The sequence below is a fragment of the Urocampus carinirostris genome, chromosome 10 (assembly GCF_059441175.1).
Source record: "Urocampus carinirostris isolate Australia breed hairy pipefish chromosome 10, RoL_Ucar_1.0, whole genome shotgun sequence".
Classification (NCBI taxonomy): Eukaryota; Metazoa; Chordata; class Actinopteri; order Syngnathiformes; family Syngnathidae; genus Urocampus; species Urocampus carinirostris.
Genome location: NC_142358.1, coordinates 36,038,987 through 36,060,248, shown reverse-complemented (window position 1 = coordinate 36,060,248; position 21,262 = coordinate 36,038,987). Strand labels below are relative to the sequence as shown.

The 21,262-nt window shown below is 39.9% G+C and overlaps 1 protein-coding gene across 3 annotated transcripts in view; it reads left to right on the top strand.

Moving 5' to 3' along the window:
* Positions 1–21,262, top strand: part of LOC148358841 (roundabout homolog 2) — a 199,556-nt gene that overhangs the window by 80,931 nt on the left and 97,363 nt on the right. For all 3 annotated transcript variants that reach the window (XM_088345220.1, XM_088345219.1, XM_088345218.1), the window contains exons 3-5: positions 5,466–5,623; positions 9,067–9,326; positions 19,005–19,132. In XM_088345220.1, the coding sequence (XP_088201346.1) occupies positions 5,466–5,623; positions 9,067–9,326; positions 19,005–19,132 (546 nt within the window). The remainder of the gene's footprint in view (positions 1–5,465; positions 5,624–9,066; positions 9,327–19,004; positions 19,133–21,262) is intronic.

The window sequence follows — 21,262 nt, the reverse complement described above, 5'->3', positions numbered from 1 at the left end:
GTTATGAAATCATATGAAAGCATATTTAATCCACTTGAAAAATAAAACACTCCTATTCTTTTTTGGGTTGTTTTCTTGTTTTTTTCATGTTTTGTCTTATTGAAGAGTTTTTAAGAATATTTTAGGATTTTTTTCCCCCATTTTCCTTATTTTTTCAGATTTTTTTTTCAGTATACTCTTTTTCTGTTTTTTTGGGGGGTGGGGGTCCTCTTTTTAGGAGTATCTTTTTCATGGTTTATTTGATTTTATTTAGTTTCATTGAAGATTATTTTGCGTGTTTTTCATGTATTATTTTCAGTTTTTCAACAAAAAATAAATATGTATTTTTTTCATTTCTAAGATTTTTTTTTTTAGATTTTTAAAAGTCATAAAAAATTTTTCAATATTTTTTTTTATTTTTTTAAGTATTTTTCTAGTGGTCTGTTTTATTAAAAGATATATATGTTTTAAATTATTATTATTATTTTTTTAACTTTTACACTCTTCTTTTTTACAGAATACATTTTTACAAGCTTTCGAAACAAACAATATGTATACTGACTGTATAGTAGTTTACAGTTTTAAAAAAAAAAACTACAACATTAATTCATAATTAAGAATACATAAATATTATCTGAAAAATCAGAAACACTGTAAATATTATTTTTTAAATGAAAGACTTAAAAAAAAACTAAAATACTAAAATATAGCGGGAAAAACTAGAATATTATTAGTCAGAAAACTGAAATGAATATTCTGAAAAACAGGAAAAATACAAGAAGAAAATGTTTCTAAAAAGAGGAAAAGAAAATACCCCTGGATTTATACTATATACTAAATATACTAAATATACTAAAATATACTAAAACGAGAAAAATATTTTGCTGAAAATACGAACTGAAAATCGCATTCTTCAGGTGCAAGTGTATTCTTTAACCTCCATCTTTTCTTTTGATTCAAAAATCGATGAACTATATTCCCCCACTTTGAAGCGTTTTTTTTCCCAAAGAGCTACTTTGTGGTACTTTAGAATCCCTGATAAAAGTTCCTTGAGTCGATCTGCCGAGAGAGATTACGATGATGGATTCTGCCGCGAAAGAGACGCCTCGCCTTGACACTTCAGCTTCTCCTTGTCAATCACGACAGGAAATTAAATGATACCCCTTCTTCTCAAAACCAAACTTTTACCGCAACTTTTTCCCGATTTAGTCACGTCCGATGCCGCAAAAAAACATGCTGTTTTTGTCGATACATCCAGTGTTCCCTCTAAACTGCGCGCGTGCGCAATTGAAAATCTAGCCGGCGCACAAAAATGAAGGCTCAAAATTACTAATTAAGAAGCGACTTAAGTCAAGGTTACAGTGCATGAAGGTAAAAATACACGGGTTCCCCTGACGTTGTGTCCTGAATGCGGTATTTTGAAGTCAATGTCGAACGAAGTTGAAAAGTAAAGTCAGTAGAGTTTGTCGAGAACCGGCTTCTTCGGCTCGGCTCACTAAAAGGAACCGACTCTTTCGGGTCCTAAACGGCTCTTCGGGTTGTTTTTGCTTCTTTAATCCCAACATGACCAACTATTATGTAAAATTATGTCATGATTACCCAAGTGGAGCCACCTGGGGTAATCATGTGGCGCTCCTGATTGGTTAATGCTCCCTTTTTAAGCACGCTACGCCGAGACCTCTTCGTCTGAGGATTACTTTTGTACCCCGTATGACTCTCCTGACTACCTGTGCCTTCGTGACCTGTTTACCTGATTCTGCCTGCCTCCGATCCGACCTGCTTCCGTTCCACGCTACGATATTCTCTCCAGTCCCGGTAAACTCGACCTGCTTCCGTCCCACGCTACGATTGGCTACGTGTCCCGAAGTTGTCTTCACGGCGTTGCTGCTGACGTTCGACAGTCATCGCGTCTCCCGCTAACCCTGTACGCTTCCCCAAATAAAAGACTTGTAACGAACGCTCTGGGGTCTCCTGCTCTGTTCTGGTCCGCCCTGACAAATTATGCACAAAATGACTCAAAGGAAGGGGGTAATAGAACAAAAAAGAAAAAAATACCAAAATGAAAAAGTAGTGAAAAGCTGAGAGAAAAAGAAACAAAAGGAAGAGAAAAAAAGAAGGAAGAATTTCGAAAAAAGTCAGAAAAAAAGAATTGAAAGAAATATAGGAAAAAAGTAAATAGAGAACAAAAAAAAGTAACAGCTCGGAAAAAATAAACACAGTGAGATTTTTTTTAAAGGAATTAAAAAAAAAAGTAGAAAAAAACACGGAAAAAGGGAGAAAAAGTTTGTGTTGCATTCAAATAATTTCCAATGATATCAAGTGAATCTTGTTGCCAACATTGTACTTCCACTAAAAAATGTGATTTAGTACAGTTCTGTATCTTACAACCGACTAAATAAGCCCCCAAAAATGTTAATATTATGCGACAAAATATATCAGGAAATAAAAAGAAATGGATATCTTGTGAAAGAATTGTAAGAACAAACGAGGTTTGCAGGCTGTCCAACTTATGCTATAGTACATAAGTCAATTCATTCAAAAGAGAAAAATAATTTTGCATTGCCGGAAACTCAGCAAAATGTAACTTGATGTCAACTTTTGGACATGTTTGATAATGAATTATCTTGCCACACTTGGGATTATGGTTGCTCACTGTTGTTTCAAGCATTGCTCACCGACTTTGTGTGAACGCTCAGAACCGTAAGGAAAATTACAGGGAACATTGGATATACCCCCAAAATACTTTGGGGGGTGATATGGTGTTATGGTTTAGCTTTTTGGTGTTATTCGATTCATTTTTGTGTTTTCCTTTTACGTTTTGTTTTTGTTTTAGGTTTTCTTTTTTAGCTTTTTATTGGTTTTGTATTTTTGTTTTGTTTTTTTGTATTTTTGGTTTCTTTGTTTTAGGTACCCTCCCCCGCCTATGAATTATGAATCCACAATGTTATCTGTTTACTCACTGTAGGACAGAGAAACGTGAATTATTCATTCATTCTGACAGGACGGACAACAGAGGAAATTGCCATGAGACAAATCCAGCAAATAAGGACGAAACATTGCAATGTTTCGCTAACAAACGGGTGTTCAAACTTTATAACTCGGGTGTGTGTCAGGACCGGAACGAAGACAGGACCCACTTGCGTTGCGTTTCTCACAAGTTTTACTGTGCTGAAACTGGAAAGCGATATTACCGTATTTTCTGCACTAAAAGGCCCACCTAAAAGCCTCTATTTTTTTCAAAAGCTGACCATGCGCCTTATAATACAGTGCGCCTTATTTAGGGATCAATATTAAGTCGCAAAGTCTTGCAACTAATGCAGCAACCGCCGACTAGATTTTTCCCCCGAACGCCAAGTAGTCCGCGGTGTATGCTGGGATTTATTTACCGGCGTTTCATTGGCTAACCAATGTGTCAATCATGATTTTAATCGATCACTATTGGCTAAAGTTATTCGGAGGTAAAGGGGGTGGATCCTTTTTATCATTTACAGGCTGGCATAGGCTGAAGCGGCAAAACAAAGCCTGCAATTGGCCGAAAAAGATGAATGTGTGTAGCACGTGGTTGACGGCATACAGAAAGCATTTTTTACTTTTCTGTATTTGTAAATATTTTATTCTCCTGGATTTACTACACTCACGGATATAAGAGGACCATGGTTGCACATTATTATTGAACACAACGACTTCGGTGAGCTACTCCGGCTATATATTTTCCCTGTTTCTTGTTTCAGACTGAACTCGATGTTTCTGTGATAAGCGGTGCAGATAATGGATGGAATGGAGTGTCTATTTTTAAATTAAACTCAATTCCAAGTGTTTATTGTCATATGCACAGTAAAGTTGCGAGCGAAAAAGAAAATAGAAACTAAGGAATGGTTGGCATTTCTTGAATCCCAAGACTTTAACCTTCCGAATGATGGAACGATGCATTTGAGTGACATCGTACGGACACAGCATCCGCACGTGTCCTCGACACGTATTTGCGTCTTTGCAAGCTTTGGGAATGTTAAGGGGGTAATAAGTTGGACTGAACTATCTGACTGTTTTGTCCACGTTCCCATTGTAGCGCCTTATAATCCGGTGCGTCTTATGTATGTCAAAAATAGGACCAAAAACTATTTTTTCGGGGTGCGCCCTATAACCCGGTGCGCCTTATAGTGCGGAAAATACGGTAAACAGGACAAAATAAATGGGAACCATAGCGGATAGGACAGGAAATACCAACAGGAAACAGGACCGAGTCAAAACCCACGTCTTGCGGAGAGTGAGAGCGCTGAGTTTAAATAGACGGAAAGCCAATCAGTCAACGAGCCGCAGATGGCGCCACACGGGCGGGGCCAATTGGGCGTACTTATAACTAATTACCTTTTTACGAGCTCAACACTGGTTATTACCAGGTAATTATTGGAAGTAGAGTCAAATAGACTCAGTCAACCATCTTACTGGAAATCCACAATAACCCAGCACTGGTGATCTCATTTCAGAACAGGTCTGAAAGCACTTCAATTGTCCTTAGGGGCACCACGTTGGAGACCCCCTGCTCTAAGGACTACGCAATTTTGCCTTTGTCTTTTGTCCTTTTTCTCTCTAAAGCAGGGGTGTCAAACTGATTTTAACTCGGGGGCCACATGATAGAACAAACGTTCTCGCAGGGGCCAGACTAGAAGATAAGAGAAAAATAAAAAATAAAAAGAAATAAGAGAAAGAGACACAGAAGAGGTGGGACACAGACAGAGAAAGGGAGGACGAGAAAGAGAGAGAGAAAGAGCATGAGAAACAAAAGAGACAAAAAGAGAAATAGTGAGAGAGGGGGAGAGAAAGGGGGAGAGAAAGAAAAAAATCCAAAGAGAAATAGAAAGGTAGAAAGCCAGAAGGGGAGAAAAGAGAAGGAAAGAAAGAGAGAAGGGGAAAAAGTGAGAAGGGGAAAGAAGAAGAGATCAAAAGAAGGTAAAAAGACACAGAGAGAAAGAGACAATGAGGAATAAAGAAAGAGAAAAAGAGAAATAGAGAGACTGAAAGAGAGAGATAGAGTGAGAGTGAAAGAGAAAGAAAGAAAGAGAGAAAGAAAGAGAGAAAGAGAGAGAGAGAGAGAGAGAGAGAAAATAAATACAAGTGGAGCGTCTTTGTGAGAGGCACCTGGCTTTGGCAACATCAAGTGGAGATATTTCAACCTGCAGCTCGTTTTTCTCTTGCACTTCTCCGAGCGTTGCCTCGCGGGCCGGATTCAATTCCTTAGTGGGCCTGATCCGGCCCGCGGGCCGCCTGATTGACACCCCTGCTCTAAAGTCTTTATTACACTTTTATCCAGGAGTGTCATGTCTAATCTTGTTGCATACTACTGTTTTACAACGTTGATATCAATGACAATTAATTCAATCAAAAAGGCTGACAGGATGCATGTGGGCCACAGGCCATAGTTTGCTCACCCCAGCACTAACAAAAATGCCTAATATCGTAATCCACGGATTCACCTTTTATTCTCTCAGTTCTCCGAGATGATTTCCGCCAAGCGCCGAGTGACGTGGTGGTGGCCGTCGGAGAACCGGCCGTCCTGGAGTGCGTACCCCCCCGAGGACACCCCGAACCCCTGGTGTCCTGGAAGCGCAACAACGTCCGGGTAAACATCAAAGACCAACGCATTTCGGTGAGAAACGGACAAAAACTCGAGTCTCGGGCCCGTTAAGTTTCAAGTGTAGTAGACACTCTAAGTAAGAAGAGAAGACATCAATGGATTTTGAACTTGCAAGGAGAACAGGGAGAGAAGCCCTCGGTTAAGGAATTCCTTCCATGCTTGGGGGCTCTCCCCTAGCCCCCCGTTTTTATAATATCTTCAAGGTTACAAAAGAGGGAGGTAATCAAAGAACAGCAACATGATAGGCCGATAGCCAAAATGATGTAATAGTCCAAACAAGAGTGAGCTACAATAGTCAAAATAACAAACTGGCATCCTGTGAAGTCTCCTTTGCAGGTGTCCAAGATTCAAAGAGAATTAATTATCAATTTAAATGTTTTCTTGACAAAAATAAGCTCAAAGCTTTCTCTGATTTGTAATAGTCTTCGTGGAGATTGAATTCATTGAATGTATCTGTTTCATCTCTCCCGGAAGCAGATATTTTGTCTCTTGCTGCCATTCAATTTTTTTTAAGGGGCTTTGTTTTTTTGGAGTATTTTTTTTATGTTTTGTTTTTTGTTTATTTTTCTAGTTTTTCGGAATGCCATTTTCCTCTTTTTGGGTATATTCTTTAGCCGTTTTTAAGAATATTTTTCTGTGTTTTGGAAATTTGCTTTTACGGTTTTTCAAAATTCCTTTTTTAGGTTTTTAAGGGGAGTGTATTTTTCTAGTTTTGCAGTTATTTTTACATTTGTTTGGAATTTTGTAGTTTTTCAAAATTCCATTTTACTCTTTTTGGGAATATACTTATCCATTTTTCTGAATATTTTCTGTGTTTAGAAATTTTTCTTTCAGTTTTTCTAGTTTTTTTTGGAGGCAGTATATTTTTTTAGTTTTCGACCATTATTTTTCCTTTTGTTTGGGATTTTCTTTCTGTTTTTCAGATTTTTTTTTCCCAGGTAATGTTTGAGGTTTTTTTCAGTTTTTCTGAATATTTTTTGCCTCTCGCTGTAAGGTATTTTTGTTTTGGGGATTTTTTTTTCTAGTTTTTCCGAATTGTTTTCCCCTGTTTTTTGGAATACTTTAATTTTTCTTTTCAGAATTGTTTTAACCTTTTTGTTTTTATTTTTTTAATGGTTTTTATTTCTGTTTTTTGAAGTATATTTTTACAGTTTTCCACAATTTCGTTCCTTTTGTCTGGAATTTTGAAGGAATTTTTTTCCGTTTGTTTTGGGGAATATTTTTTGTCTAGTTAAGTGTGCTTTTATAAATCCGTTTTTTCAGATTTTTTTTCCCAGAATGTTAGTCTTCTGCTGTATAAACATGATTTTAAACATATTTGTGCTACGTTAAAGTGAAGGGAATCAAAAACTCAGGCAGGGGTGGCCAAAATAAGAATAGTGTTTGATTTTAAAAAAACAGGAACAAAGTCATAAAAAAGCAAGGGGTCACAAAACAAATAACAGAAATGTCTACCTAAATAGGAAATACAATGAACAAAGTTACAAACAAGTGGGCATTAAACTACAAAAAAAATGTCAAAAATAAGAAACCAGGTCAGAAAAACTGTCATTGCAGTTGGACTACAAATGCAGTTCAGGTGTCAAACAGGCGGCCCGAGGGCCAGATCAGGCCCGCTAAGGGATGGAATACGGCCCACGAGACAACACTCAGAGAAGCGCAAGAGAAAAACAAGCTGCAGGTTGAAATATGTCAACTTGATGGTGCCAAAGAAAGGTGCCTTGAACAAAGACACTGTACTTGTATTTCTTTTTCTCTCTCTCTCTCTCTCTCTCTCTCTCTCTCTCTCTCTCTCTCTCTCTCTCTCTCTCTCTCTCTCTCTCTCTCTCTCTCTCTCTCTCTCTCTCTCTCTTCTCTCTCTCTCTCTCTCTCTCTCTCTCTCTCCCCCTCTTTTCCACCCCTTTTCTCCAACTCTCTGTCTCTGTCTCTTTCACCCTGTCTCTCTTTTTTTCTTCCTTTGTTGCTCTTTGTCTCTTTCTCTCTCTGTCTTTTGAACTTCTTTTGCTCCGACTTCTTTTTTTTCTTTTCTCTTTTCTCTCCTTCTGTCTTTCTATTTCTCTTTGGCTCCCTTTCTTTCCCCCTCTCTCACGACTTATCTTTTTATCTCTTTGTCTCTTTCTCTCTCTGTGTCTTTTTAACTTCTTTTGCTCTAACTTCCTTTTTTCCTTTTCTCTTTCTCACTTCCTACCCTTTGCACATTCTTTTCTCTTTTCTCTCCTTCTGTCTTACTATTTCTCTTTGGATTTTTTTCTCCTGCTCCCTTTCTTTCCCTCTCTCACGACTTCTCTTTTTATCTCTTTGTCTCTTTCTCTCTCTGTGTCTTTTTAACTTCTTTTGCTCTAATTTCCTTTTTTCATTTTCTCTCTTTTCTCTTTCTCTCTTCCTACCCTTTGCACATTCTTTTCTCTTTTCTCTCCTTCTGTCTTACTATTTCTCTTTGGATTTTTCTCTTCCGCTCCCTTTCTTTCCCCCTCTCTCACAACTTCTCTTTTTATCTCTTTGTGTCTTTCTCTGTCTGTGTCTTTTTAACTTCTTTTGCTCTAACTTCCTTTTTTCCTTTTCTCTCTTTTCTCTTTCTCTCTTCCTACCCTTCACGCTTTCTTTTCTCTCCTTCTGTCTTTCTATTTCTTTTTGGATTTCTTTCTTCCGCTCCCTTTCTTTCCCCCCTCTCTCACGGCTTTTTATCTTTTGTTTCTCACGCTCTCTCCCTCTCTGTCTTTTTCTTTCTTTCTCCTGCCCTCTCTCCTTTTCTCTCCCTCTTTCTCTTATTTCTTTATCTCTCCTCTTCTTTCTCTTGAATCTACTAGTCCGGCCCCCGACAGAATGTTTGTTCTATCGTGTGGCCCCCCCCGAGTTAAAATGAGTTTGACACCCCTGGTCTAGTTGTTGTTTGATATTCTTTTGACAGCTATCTTGGGTTCCCTGAAAGGCGCTTTCAGGGTTGGGTAGGGTTACTTTGACTGGATTACTTTCGATTACTTTTGGATTACTCCAATACCTGCCTTAGCGGGCCTGTTTGACACCTGTGCTCTAAGTGGAAATGACTATGATCTCTAAATTGTCACGAGGTGGAAGGGTTGACCGGACCAGAACGGAGGCAGGAGGCAGTAAGGGAGAACCCAATTGCGTGACGATCAAAACTTTTGTTTACAAAAATAAAAGTCGTCCAAAAACTCCGGGACAAAACAGAACAAAAACATTCTTACACTCAGAATGGTCAGGTACAGGTTTCCTCCGACTCAAACTAAACAGGACAAGGCATAACAGAACGGAAAAGGTGTAATGAGACAACGATGGAACTGCAATTAGCTGATCTGCTTCAGCTGGTGCCCAGGGGGCGGGGCAGAACGGTCGCCACGGCGACCATGACATAAATATGGTTTCTCTTACCCACGTGATTTGTATTCTATAATATTCCGCCCGTGAATTTATGATTTAGCTGTTTCTATTTGCAGGTTCGCGGGGGAAAGCTGATGATTTCTCAGACCAGGAAAGGGGACGCGGGCATGTACGTGTGCGTGGGCACTAACATGGTGGGCGAGCGGGACAGCGACCCGGCAGAGCTGCTCGTCTACGAAAGGCCCGTTTTGGTGCGCCGACCGGTAAATCAAGTGGTGATGGAGGACGATACCGTGGACTTCCTCTGCGAAGTCCACGGCGATCCCCCGCCCACTGTCAGGTGGCGGAAAGAGGACAAGGAACTCCCCAGAGGAAGGTGAGTGAACGGAACCGGGAATTCGTATCAAAATGTAGCGTTTACCAAATTGTTCGGATGAGTTATCAGACTCCATTGACCAAACACAACCTACCTTCACCCTACACTGTATGCAGGCTCGTTTCTTGAGGGAGCTTTTTGGTGTTATTTGATTCATTTTTGTGTTTTCCTTTTACGTTTTCTTTTTTGTTTTTTATTGGTTTTGTATTTGGTTTTTATTTTATTTTTTTTGTTTCTTTGTTTTAGGTGATCTTTTTTATTTTGTTGATTATTGTTTTGTGTTTTTTTTTATTTTGTTTTTATTTTGGTTTTGTTTTTATATTAGTTTCATTTTGTTTTTCAATTTAGCTGTTTTTTAAATATTAAATTTTGTGTTTTTGACTTTGTTTTTTATTGGTTTTGTATTTTGTTTTTATTTTTGTTATTTTTTAATTTTTTTTTCTTGTTTCTTTGTTTTTGGTGATCTTTTTTGTTTGTTGATTATTGTTATTGTTTTGTGTTTTTTTATTTTTTGTTTTTATTTTGTTTTTGTTTTTATATTAGTTTCATTTTATTTTTCAATTTAGCTTGTTTTTAAATATTACATTTTGTGTTTTTGACTTTGTTTTTTGTTTTTTATTGGTTTTGTATTTTGTTTTTATTTTATTTTTTATTTTTTTTGTGTCTTTGTTTTAGGGGATCTTTTTTATTTTGTTGATTATTGTTATTGTTTTGTGTTTTTTTTTAATTTATTTTTTTATTTTGGTTTTCTTTTTATATTAGTTTCATTTTGTTTTTCAATTTAGCTGGTTTTTAAATATTAAATTTGTGTTTTTGACTTTGTTTTTTGTTTTTTATTGGTTTTGTATTTTGTTTTTATTTTTGTTTTGTTTTTTTGTTTTTTTTGTTTCTTTGTTTTAGGTGATCTTTTTTATTTTGTTGATTATTGTTATTGTTTTGTGTTTTTTTATTTTTGTTTTTATTTTGGTTTTGTTTTTGTATTAGTTTCATTTTATTTTTCAATTTAGCTTATTTTTAAATATTACATTTTGTGTTTTTGACTTTGTTATTTGTTTTTTATTGATTTTGTATTTTGTTTTTATTTTTGTTTTGTTTTTTGTTTTTTTTTTGTTTCTTTGTTTTAGGGGATCTTTTTTATTTTGTTGATTATTGTTTTGTGTTTTTTTATTTTTTGTTTTTATTTTGGTTTTGTTTTTATACTAGTTTCATTTTATTTTTCAATTTAGCTTGTTTTTAAATATTACATTTTGTGTTTTTGACTTTGTTTTTTGTTTTTTATTGGTTTTGTATTTGGTTTTTATTTTTGTTTTTTTTTGTTTCTTTGTTTAAGGTGATCTTTTTTATTTTGTTGATTATTGTTATTGTTTTGTGTTTTTTTTAATTAATTTTTTTATTTTGGTTTTCTTTTTATATTAGTTTCATTTTGTTTTTCAATTTAGCTGGTTTTTAAATATTAAATTTTGTGTTTTTGACTTTGTTTTTTGTTTTTTATTCGTTTTGTATTTTGTTTTTATTTTTGTTTTGTTTTTTTGTTTTTTTTGTTTCTTTGTTTTAGGTGATCTTTTTTATTTTGTTGATTATTGTTATTGTTTTGTGGTTTTTTATTTTTTATTTTATTTTGGTTTTGTTTTTATATTAGTTTCATTTTATTTTTCAATTTAGCTTATTTTTAGATATTAAATTTTGTGTTTTTGACTTTGTTTTTTGTTTTTTATTGGTTTTTTTTTTTGTTTGTTTGTTTCTTTGTTTTAGGGGGTGTGCGGCACAGTTCTCATGAGGTCATGAGATCAAACCTCCTGTGTGGAGTTTGCATGTTCTCCCCGTGCATGCGTGGGTTTCTTCCGGGCACTCCGGTTTCCTCTCACATCCCTAAAACATGCATGTCATGTGAATTGGCTCACTGACCCACATGAAGTTAAACTGTGCAAATAGTGGATGCTAACGAGTGGATGCTAACGAGTGGATGCTAACGAGTTGATGCTAACCAGAAGATGCAAACAGCTACATGCAAACGACTACATGCTAACGAGTTGTGCTAACAGCTACATGCTAATGAGTGTATGCTGACGACTCCATGCTAATAGGTAGATGCTAACAAGTCACGCTTAACGGCTCCCTGCTGACAGCTACATGCTAACAAGTCATGCTTACTGCCACACGCTAAAGGTTAGTCAAGTCATTTTTATTTGTATAGCCCTTAATCACAAAGAGTCTCAAAGGGCTGCAAAGGTTATTACACAGACTATTTTTCCAGACTGTTATTACATCATCCCCAGATCTGGAACCAACGTGAGGGAGAGGAAAAACTCAAAAACCTCAACATCGAGTCATGCTAACGTCTACATGCTGACAAGTTATGTCCTTAGATGTGAATGAGCGAGTGAATTGTCTGTCCCTGTGCGCCCTGCGACTGGCTGGCAACCAGTTCAGGGTGTCCCCTGCCCACTGCCTGAAGATAGCTGGGATTGGCTCCAGCACCCCCGCGACCCTACTGAGGATAAGCGGTGCAGATGATGGATGGATGGAATATTTTATAAAAATGTACAGTTTCTTCAACACATTTTCCAGGAACTACCGTATTTTCCGCACTATAAGGCGCACCGGGTTATAGGGCGCACCCCGAAAAAATAGTTTTTGGTCCTATATTTGACATACATAAGGCGCACCGGATTATAAGGCGCTAGAATGGGAACGTGGACAAAACAGTCAGATAGTTCAGTCCAACTTATTACCCCCTTAACATTCCCAAAGCTTGCAAAGAAGCAAATATGTGTCGTAGACACGTGCGGATGCGGTGTCCGTACGATGTCACTCAAATGCATCGTTCCATCATTCGGAAGGTTAAAGTCTTGGGATTCAAGAAATGCCAACCAGTCCTTAGTTTCTATTTTCTTTTTCGCTCGCAACTTTACTGTGCATATGACAATAAACACTTGGAATTGAGTTTAATTTAAAAATAGACACTCCATTCCATCCATTATGTGCACCGCTTATCACAGAAACATCGAGTTCAGTCTGAAACAAGATACAGGGAAAATATATAGCCGGAGTAGCTCACCGAAGTCGTTGTGTTCAATAATAATGTGCAGCCATGGTCCTCTTATATCCGTGAGTTTAGTAAATCCAGGAGAATAAAATATTTACAAATACAGAAAAGTAAAAAATGCTTTCTCTATGCCGTCAACCACGTGCTATACACATTCATCTTTTTCGGCCAATTGCAGGCTTTGTTTTGCCGCTTCAGCCTATGCCAGCCTGTAAATGATAAAAAGGATCCGCCCCTTGACCTCCGAATAACTTTAGCCAATAGTGATCGATTCAAATGATGATTGACACATCGGTTAGCCAATGAAACGCCGGTAAATAAATCCCAGCATACACCGCGGACTACTTCGCCTTCGGGGGAAAATCTAGTAGGCGGCTGCTTGCCTTAGTTTCAAGACTTTGCGACTTAATATTGATCCATAAATAAGGCGCACTGTATTATAAGGCGCATGGTCAGCTTTTGAAAAAAATAAAGGCATTTAGGTGCGCCTTATAGTGCGGAAAATACGGTACATACAATTACATTTTTTTCCCTTTTAACATTCTCCCATAAAGCATCATTTTTCCTCTCTGTAAAGAGACGGAAAGCAAGTGTGACCTACAAGATTCTCCTGGAAGCGGACGAATATGAGAGTGTGGATCAGTGGGCTGACATAACTTAATAAAGAAGCGAGCATAAAAGGCTTCATTAATCACTAGAATTATCCTGTGACTGATTTCTTCCCCCTTTTTTTCATCCAACTCAATATACAGTATACTTGGCTATTAAATAATTCTGCATTGGCTCACTTCCTAGTTCGCTTCCCGTTCGAATTAATTGCCGAGGATTACTTCAATGTCTCATTGGAACGACTTTCCGTACTTAGTGAAAAAAAGGCTTCTGTTCTATTCCATTATATAATATATGGTTATTATTACGCTTTGGGAATTAAATCCATTGACTCACTTGAGTCCGTCTGTATCAAGTCTGAGATATAAAACCTGTCATCAGTGTCAGGACCGGGACGGAGACAGAACCCACTTGCGTTGCGTTTTATTGGAAGAAAGAGAAAGGGTTTGCGGGTCGCTCTGAACGCGGAAGTGGGTCTTCCGTGGCGAGCGATGGCGGTGTCGGAAACGGAAAAAAACGGGTCGGTAGTTGGGACTGGGAGAGCAAGGCGTGGTCGGGGTCGGAAGTGAGTCGTAAGCCAGAACGGGAGAGTAGTAGTAGTAGTAGTCGGGGGACGAAAAGAGATTGTGAGCCGGGACGGAGAACAGATGTGGTTCTAGACTAGACGGGAGCAAAAACGAGTCAGGTGGGAGTCAGGGTCGAAAAACGGGTCAGTAGCCGGGACAGGAGAGCAAAAATGTGGTCGGGGTCGGAAGCCAGTCGTAGCCAGGAAAAGAGTGTAGATGTGGTCGGGGACAAAAAGAGGTCGAAAGCCGGGACTGTCACACGCCAGGAACGGAGACAGGACCCAATAGCGTTCGTTTTACTCCGTTTTTATTACTGCATCCAAAATCCGATGATCATCCGTTATGGGTAGCAGAGGGCAGGCACTTCCGTGTAGACCACTTATGTCAAACAGGCGGCCCGCGGGCCAGATCAGGCCCGCTAAGGGATTGAATCCGGCCCGCGAGACCACACTCAGAGAAGCGCAAGAGAAAAACAAGCTGCAGGTTGAAATATGTTATCTTGATGTTGCCAAAGAAAGGTGCCTCGAAAAAAGACACTGTACTTGTATTTATTTTTCTCTCTCTTTCTCTCTCTCTTTCTCTCTGTCTCTCTCTCCCCCTTTTCTCCACCCCTTTTCTCCCACTCTCTGTCTCTGTCTCTTTCACTCTCTGTGTCTCTCTTTTTCTCTTCTTTTATTGCGCTTTGTTTGTTTCTCTCTCTGTGTCTTTTTAACTTCTTTTGCTCAGACTTCCTTCTTTCCTTTTCTCTCTTTTCTCTTTCTCTCTTCCTACCCTTCGCGCTTTCTTTTCTCTTTTCTCTCCTTCTGTCTTTCTATTTCTCTTTGGATTTCTTTCTTCCGCTCCCTTTCTTTTCCCTCTCTCTCACGACTTTTTATCTTTTATTTCTCTCCCTCTCTCTCTTTCTTTGTCCCGACCTCTCTCCTTTTCCCTCCCTCTTTCTCTTACTTCTTTATCTCTCTTTTTCTTTCTCTTTAATCTACTAGTCCGGCCCCCGACAGAATGTTTGTTCTATCGTGTGGCCCCCCAGTTAAAATGAGTTTGACACCCCTGGTGTAGAGCGAGGGTAGTCGTTGACAGCGAGAAAACAGGTCGATGGCCAGGACAGGGGAGCAAAACAGAAACGGGTCCTGAAAAAAGCTCGACAACAGGTATCAGGCAGGAAACAGGGCAAAACAGGTCGATGGCCGGGACGGGGGAGCAAAACAGAAACAGGTCCAGAAAAAGATCGGCAACAGGTATCAGGCAGGAAAACAGGGCAAGATAATGTCGGAGAGTACAAGGCTTGCCTAGCTGAGAGCATAGGTTCGTCGAACGGTCTGACGCTGGTAACAGGGAGTTTAAAAAGTGGCAGGGAGCCAATCAGCGACCAGGGCTTTTGGCGCAAATGGAACAGGCACGGGTGCCTCGCATCAGTAATCATGACAGGGACGGGAGAGTAGACGTGGTCAGGATCAAAAACAGGTCGAAGCCGAAGGAAAGACGGGAGCAAAAAACAGGTGGGAGTCAGGGTCGAAAAAGGCTTGCCTGGAGTTAACTGAGGTTCGCAGACGGACTAACAAAAGGTGACAGATAGGAGAGGGTATGAATAGGAACAGGGAGCCAATCAGAGTCCGAGGCAGTTGGCACCAATGGAGCGGGCGCAGGAATACACATCGGTAATCATGACAACCAGAGAAATTGAGCGAATTGTTGAATTAACTCCCTGAAGTGAAAAAGATGTGCAAAAATCGACCTACATCACAACTTAAAATAAATTATATTAAGGTTTTGCACATGTAATGAAATCAAATCATGTGTCATGATTACTGATCCGTTGGCGCCAACAGCCCAGGTCGCTGATTGGCTCCCTGCCACTTTTTAACCCCCCCCCTGCTCCCTGTTACCAGTGTCAGACCGTTCTGCGGACCTATGCTTTCAGCTAGGCAAGCTCTGTACCTTCTGACATTCTCCTGCCCTGTTTTTTTCCTGCCTGATACCTGTTGCCGACCTGTTTCTGGACCCGTTTCTGCTCTGCTCTTCCGTCCCGGCCATCTACCTGTTTTGCACTGTTTCCTTCCTGATACCTGTTGCTGACCTCTTTTCTGGACTCGATACCGCCCCTGCTCTCCCGTCCCAGCTATCGACCAGTTTTCCCGCCGCCTACGACTACCCTCGCTCGACACGGAAGTGCCACTTCCGTGTTCCTGCCACCTGCTACCCGTGTCCGACGATCATCGGATCGTGGAAGCAAGCACTTCTCTCTTTCTCAATAAAACTGAGTAAAAATGAACGCTACTGGGTCCTGTCTCCATTTCTGGCTTGGGACATCATGTATTTATTACTGCTGAATCTTTTTCTCCTCGAACAATTTGATTTTCTCTGGAGCTTTCACTATGGCATCTTGCCTGACTGGAATTGGCAAACACACATCACATTCTTGCTAATACACACCTTAAAGAGAGAGAAACGACTCTTAAAGGTTGGCACCTATAAGAAAGTGTTAGACTGAAAATGTGACTGTTTCGAATTACATTCATAGCCAAGCAGAGTAACAACCCATTATGGACTCTTTTTGTGTCGGGAATATTGGAGCCAATATTTTTACACAGCAAGCCATTTTACGCCTTTCCCGTTTTTTGCTCCTGTTTGTCTCCTGCTACGGTCTGTTTTGATCTCGACCACGTGTGCTCTCCCGTCCCAAATTATGACCTGTTTTGATCTCGACCACGTCTGTTCTCCCGTCCCGAATAACGACCCATTTTCTGATATACACCACGTTTTTGCTCTTCTATCCCGGAGACTGACCCGTTTTTTCCGTTCCCGACACCACCATCGCTCGCCACGAAAGTCCCACTTCCGCGAACAATATTATATAATCAAATAATCGATTTCTTAATAATTGTATGAATAGAACAAATGCAGGGCAGCACGGCGGCGCAGTGGTTAGCGCGTGTGCGGCAGAGTTCTAAGGTCTTGGGAACCTCCTGCGTGGGTTCAAATCCAGCTACCGGACTTACTGTGTGGAGTTTGTATGTTCTCCCCGTGCTTGCGTGGGTTTCTTCCGGGCACTCCGGTTTCCTCCCACATTCCAAAGACATGCATTTCAGGTGGATTGGCCGGTCCAAATTGTCCCTAGGTGTGAATGAGTGAGCGAGTTGTCTGTCCCAGTGTGCCCTGCGATTGGCTGGCAACCAGTTCTGGGTGTCCCCTGCCCACTGCCCGATGATTGCTGGGATGGGCTCCAGCAACCCCGCGACCCTACTGAGGATAAAGCAGTGCAGCTAATAAGATGAGAACAAATGCAAAATCCCTATTAACAGTCTCGTAATCTGTTAATTATGCCCTACACGGGGCACCAATAATTGTAGCGGACGTTGGGGTCAATAAATCATTTGAACATGTCGAAGTGTCCTTGGGCAAAATGACCCCACTAACAGTGTCTGTGTTTGTGTTGTCGTTGATTATTAGAGTCAAGCATAAGGAGAACGCATTAGTTTAAAACGGGAAATTCCTGACTTGTTTCTCCCAAGTGTAAATGTCAGATAATGTTATTAACAGGGTTGGGTAGGGTTACTTTAACTTGATTACTTTCAATGACTTTTGGATTACTCCAATACCAAATATGCTAATAAAAGACAAAAGAAACTAAATATAAAAAAAAAATACTAAATTTTGTGCGGGCTTGGGGAGTAACTGAATACATGGAACGGCAAAAATTATGTTGGCAAGCTGTTTGGATTTATTTTCCTTTTGTTTCTGTCGCATTTTATGTTAGTTTTGCCGGTTATCAAAGAGATCAAAGCCAGGAGAGAAAGCTTACCACGTGTTGTGAGTCATAATCTTATTCATATTTAGTTTCTTTTGTCTTTTATTAGTATATTTGGTATTGGAGTAATCCAAAAGTAATTGAAAGCTAATCGGCTGCCAAGGAATAACATTCTTCTTTGCCAAGTTCCTCTTGGCGGGGAACATGCGGTCAAGCCGACCCCAACAGTTCTTGGAAATTGGGAAATTGGGAAATCGAAAGAGGACAAAACATTCTGTCTGGTAGCGTTCATTTTGAGATAAACACGTGCGCCATCGCGAGGAGGATGGGCGAAAAGTAATACGAGATGTTGTATTAGGATATAAAAAGCCAATTGTCTCTGTAGACCACAGGTGTCAAACAGGCGGCCCGCAGGCCAGATCAGGCCCACCAATGGTTTAAATCCGGCCCGCAAGACAACAGTGAGAGAAGCGCAAGAGGAAAATGAGCTGTAGTTTTAAATATTTCCATTGGATGTCACCAAAGCCAGTTAACACATGCAAAATAATTGTGGTAGTATTTCTCCATTTCTCTCTGACTCACTTCTTTTTTATTTATTCCTCCCTCTTTTTTTCTCCTATTCACTCCCTCTTTTTCTCTTTTCTCTATTTCTCTCTCACCTTCTAACTCTTTCTTTTTTTTCTCTCTTGCTCTCTTTCTATTTTCTCTCTCTAATTTACACTTTAATTCTCTTTCTTTCTATTTTTATCTTTCTTTCTCACCCTCTTTCTTTCCCTTTTTCGATCTCTCTCTCACTTTCTCTCTCTGTCTCTTTTTCTCCTGCTGACTCTTTTTCTTTCTGTTGTTTTACTTCTCTTATTCTTTTTCTTTTTCTCTATTTTCATTTTCTTTTTCTCTCTATATTAATTTCCCTTCTTCTTCTTCATTCATATCTCTTTTCTGCTCTCTCTTTTTCTCTCACTGTTACTCTGTCCCTCTCTTTCTCTGTCTTTTTCACCCACTCTCCTTCTCTTAAACTTACTAGTCCGGCCCCTGTGAGATTTTTTTATAGCAATTGTGGCCCCAGCTCAAACGAGTTTGTAGACGAATGAGACCTCTGTTTTGTACGCTGATGAAGATAACTAAATGAGTTCTCCCTAAAACGCCAAGACTCCCTGCATCTTGTTTTACATATTTTGGGACATTTTGCTCGGGCTGCTCCACGATAGTGTGTGTGTGTGTGTGAACGGGTAAGTGTAAAGCATATTGTAAAGCGCTTCGGGATGTCTTCTCATCTCATCTCTCATCAGCCCTACCGCTTATCCTCATTAGGGTCGCGGGGGGGCTGGAGCCCATCCCAGCCATCTCCGGGCAGTGGGCAGGGGACACCCTGAACTGGTTGCCAGCCAATCGCAGGGCACACAGGGACAGACAACTCATTCGCTCATTCACACCTAGGGACAATTTGGACCGGCCAATTCACCTGAAATGCATGTTTTTGGAATGTGGGAGGAAACCGGAGTGCCCGGAGGAAACCCATGCAAGCACGGGGAGAACATACAAACTCCGCACAGTAAGTCCCGTAGCTGGATTTGAACCCAAACAGGAGGTTCCCATGACATGAACTGTGCCGCACAAGCGCTAACCACTGCGCCGCCGTGCTGCCCGGGATGTCTTCCATGACTCGAAAAGCGCAATATAAACGACCGTTTACCGTTTCTCCATCGGTTTAGGTTCGAGATCCGCAACGGAAACAGTCTTCGTTTGTACCGCGTGAAAGAGCAGGACGAGGGGACGTATATCTGCACGTCGGAAAACAGCGTGGGCAAGACCGAGGCCTCGGCCATGTTGCAGGTGCACGGTAAGAAAGAAATCCAAAAAAAAGAAAAAGAAAAAAGCAGCGTGCATTTTGTATGTGTGCTGAATGTGGACGAGGCACTGAAGTGTGCTTGAAAACAGGATGTGGTCATCAAAATGAAGCTGGTGGGCTTTGTGTGACCTGCTGGGGTATTGTTTTTTGCACCCCCTGGTGGTTAAAAAGCATTTATTGAAAACAAAGCAATATTCGTATCACAAGTAACACCTCATGAACTAGATCACAGGTGTCAAATAGGCGGCCCACGGGCGAGATTAGGCCCGCTAAGGGATTGAATCCGGCCCGCGAGACAACGCTCAGAGAAGCGCAAGAGAAAAACAAGCTGCAGGTTGAAATATGTCAACTTGATGTTGCCAAAGTCAGGTGCCTTTGACAAAGACACTGTACTTGTATTTATTTCTCTCTCTCTTTCTCTCTGTCTCTCTCTCTCTCTCTCTTTTCCACCCCTTTTCTCCCACTCTCTGTCTCTTTCACTTTTCGTGTCTCTTTTTTTCTCTTCCTTTGAGGCTCTTTGTCTCTTTCTCTCTCTGTGTCTTTTTAACTTCTTTTGCTCAGACTTCCTTTTTTCCTTTTCTCTCTTTTCTCTCTTCCTACCCTTCGCGCTTTCTTTTCTCTTTTCTCTCCTTCTGTCTTTCTATTTCTCTTTGGATTTCTTTCTTCCGCTCCCTTTCTTTTCCCTCTCCCTCACAACTTTTTATCTTTTATTTCTCACGCTCTCTCCCTCTCTCTCTTTCTTTGACCCACCCTCTCTCCTTTTCCCTCCCTCTTTCTCTTATTTTTTCATCCCTCTTTTTCTTTCTCTTTAATCTACTAGTCCGGCCCCCGACAGAATGTTTGTTCTATCGTGTGGCCGACGAGTTAAAATGAGTTTGACACCCCTGAACTAGATAGATAAATGGAGTGATAGAGTGATAGAGTGATAGATAGATAGATAGATAGATAGATAGATAGATAGATAGATAGATAGATGGATGGATGGATGGATGGATGGATGGATGGATGGATGGATGGATAGATAGATAGATAGATAGATAGATAGATAGATAGATAGATAGATAGATAGATAGATAGATAGATAGATAGATAGATAGATAGATGGATGGATGGATGGATAGATAGATAGATAGATAGATAGATAGATAGATAGATAGATAGATAGATAGATAGATAGATAGATAGATAGATAGATAGATAGATAGATAGATGGATGGATGGATGGATGGATGGATGGATAGATAGATAGATAGATAGATAGATAGATAGATAGATAGATGGATGGATGGATGGATGGATGGATGGATGGATGGATGGATAGATAGATAGATAGATAGATAGATAGATAGATAGATAGATAGATAGATAGATAGATAGATAGATAGATAGATAGATAGATAGATAGATAGATAGATAGATAGATAGATAGATAGATACATTGGCAAATTCACACTTCCAGCAGTATCCTTGTGTTGAAAATAAAACAATAATAAAGTAAAAGGAATATAATACATAAATACTTAATGCAATGTCTTGATGTAGAGTATTTAAATAGTGCTACATAAAATACACACTGTAATGAAAATAGGGTAATATGCAAATGTATGGGTGTGGTTTAATGTGGGCTTTTACTCCCCCGGGTGGAGTTAAAGAGCCTCGTAGCATGAGGAAGAAAGGATCTCCTCAGTCTGTCCGTGGAACAAGATTGTGACATATAAGCAAGAATTTTGGGGGGAAATACTCAAAGGTCAAGAAATTTGTATTTATTTTATGTACGATGAGGCTCACCTAGCGGGAGCTGACAGGATTGTATGCCATCTTGCTGCTACGGGTACTGCCAAAGACCAGACAACTTGGGAAAAACTGGGCAAAAGAATGAGGACAAGATGGTGCAGTTTGGACATTTCCACTCCATAGTTTGTATTCTTCCTTATGCTTTGTGTCGTGAAACAGAACAGGATCAGGACCCAAATGCGTGACGTTTCTCACACAAGCCTTTTATTTTATGGGAAATGGGTAGTCATGCACGTTAGGCAGCAGTGTGGTGTGGAATGATAGGAAGCCAGAGGCCGACGAGATTGACACCAATTGCCCGAGCAAATATCAGACCGATGAGGTCGA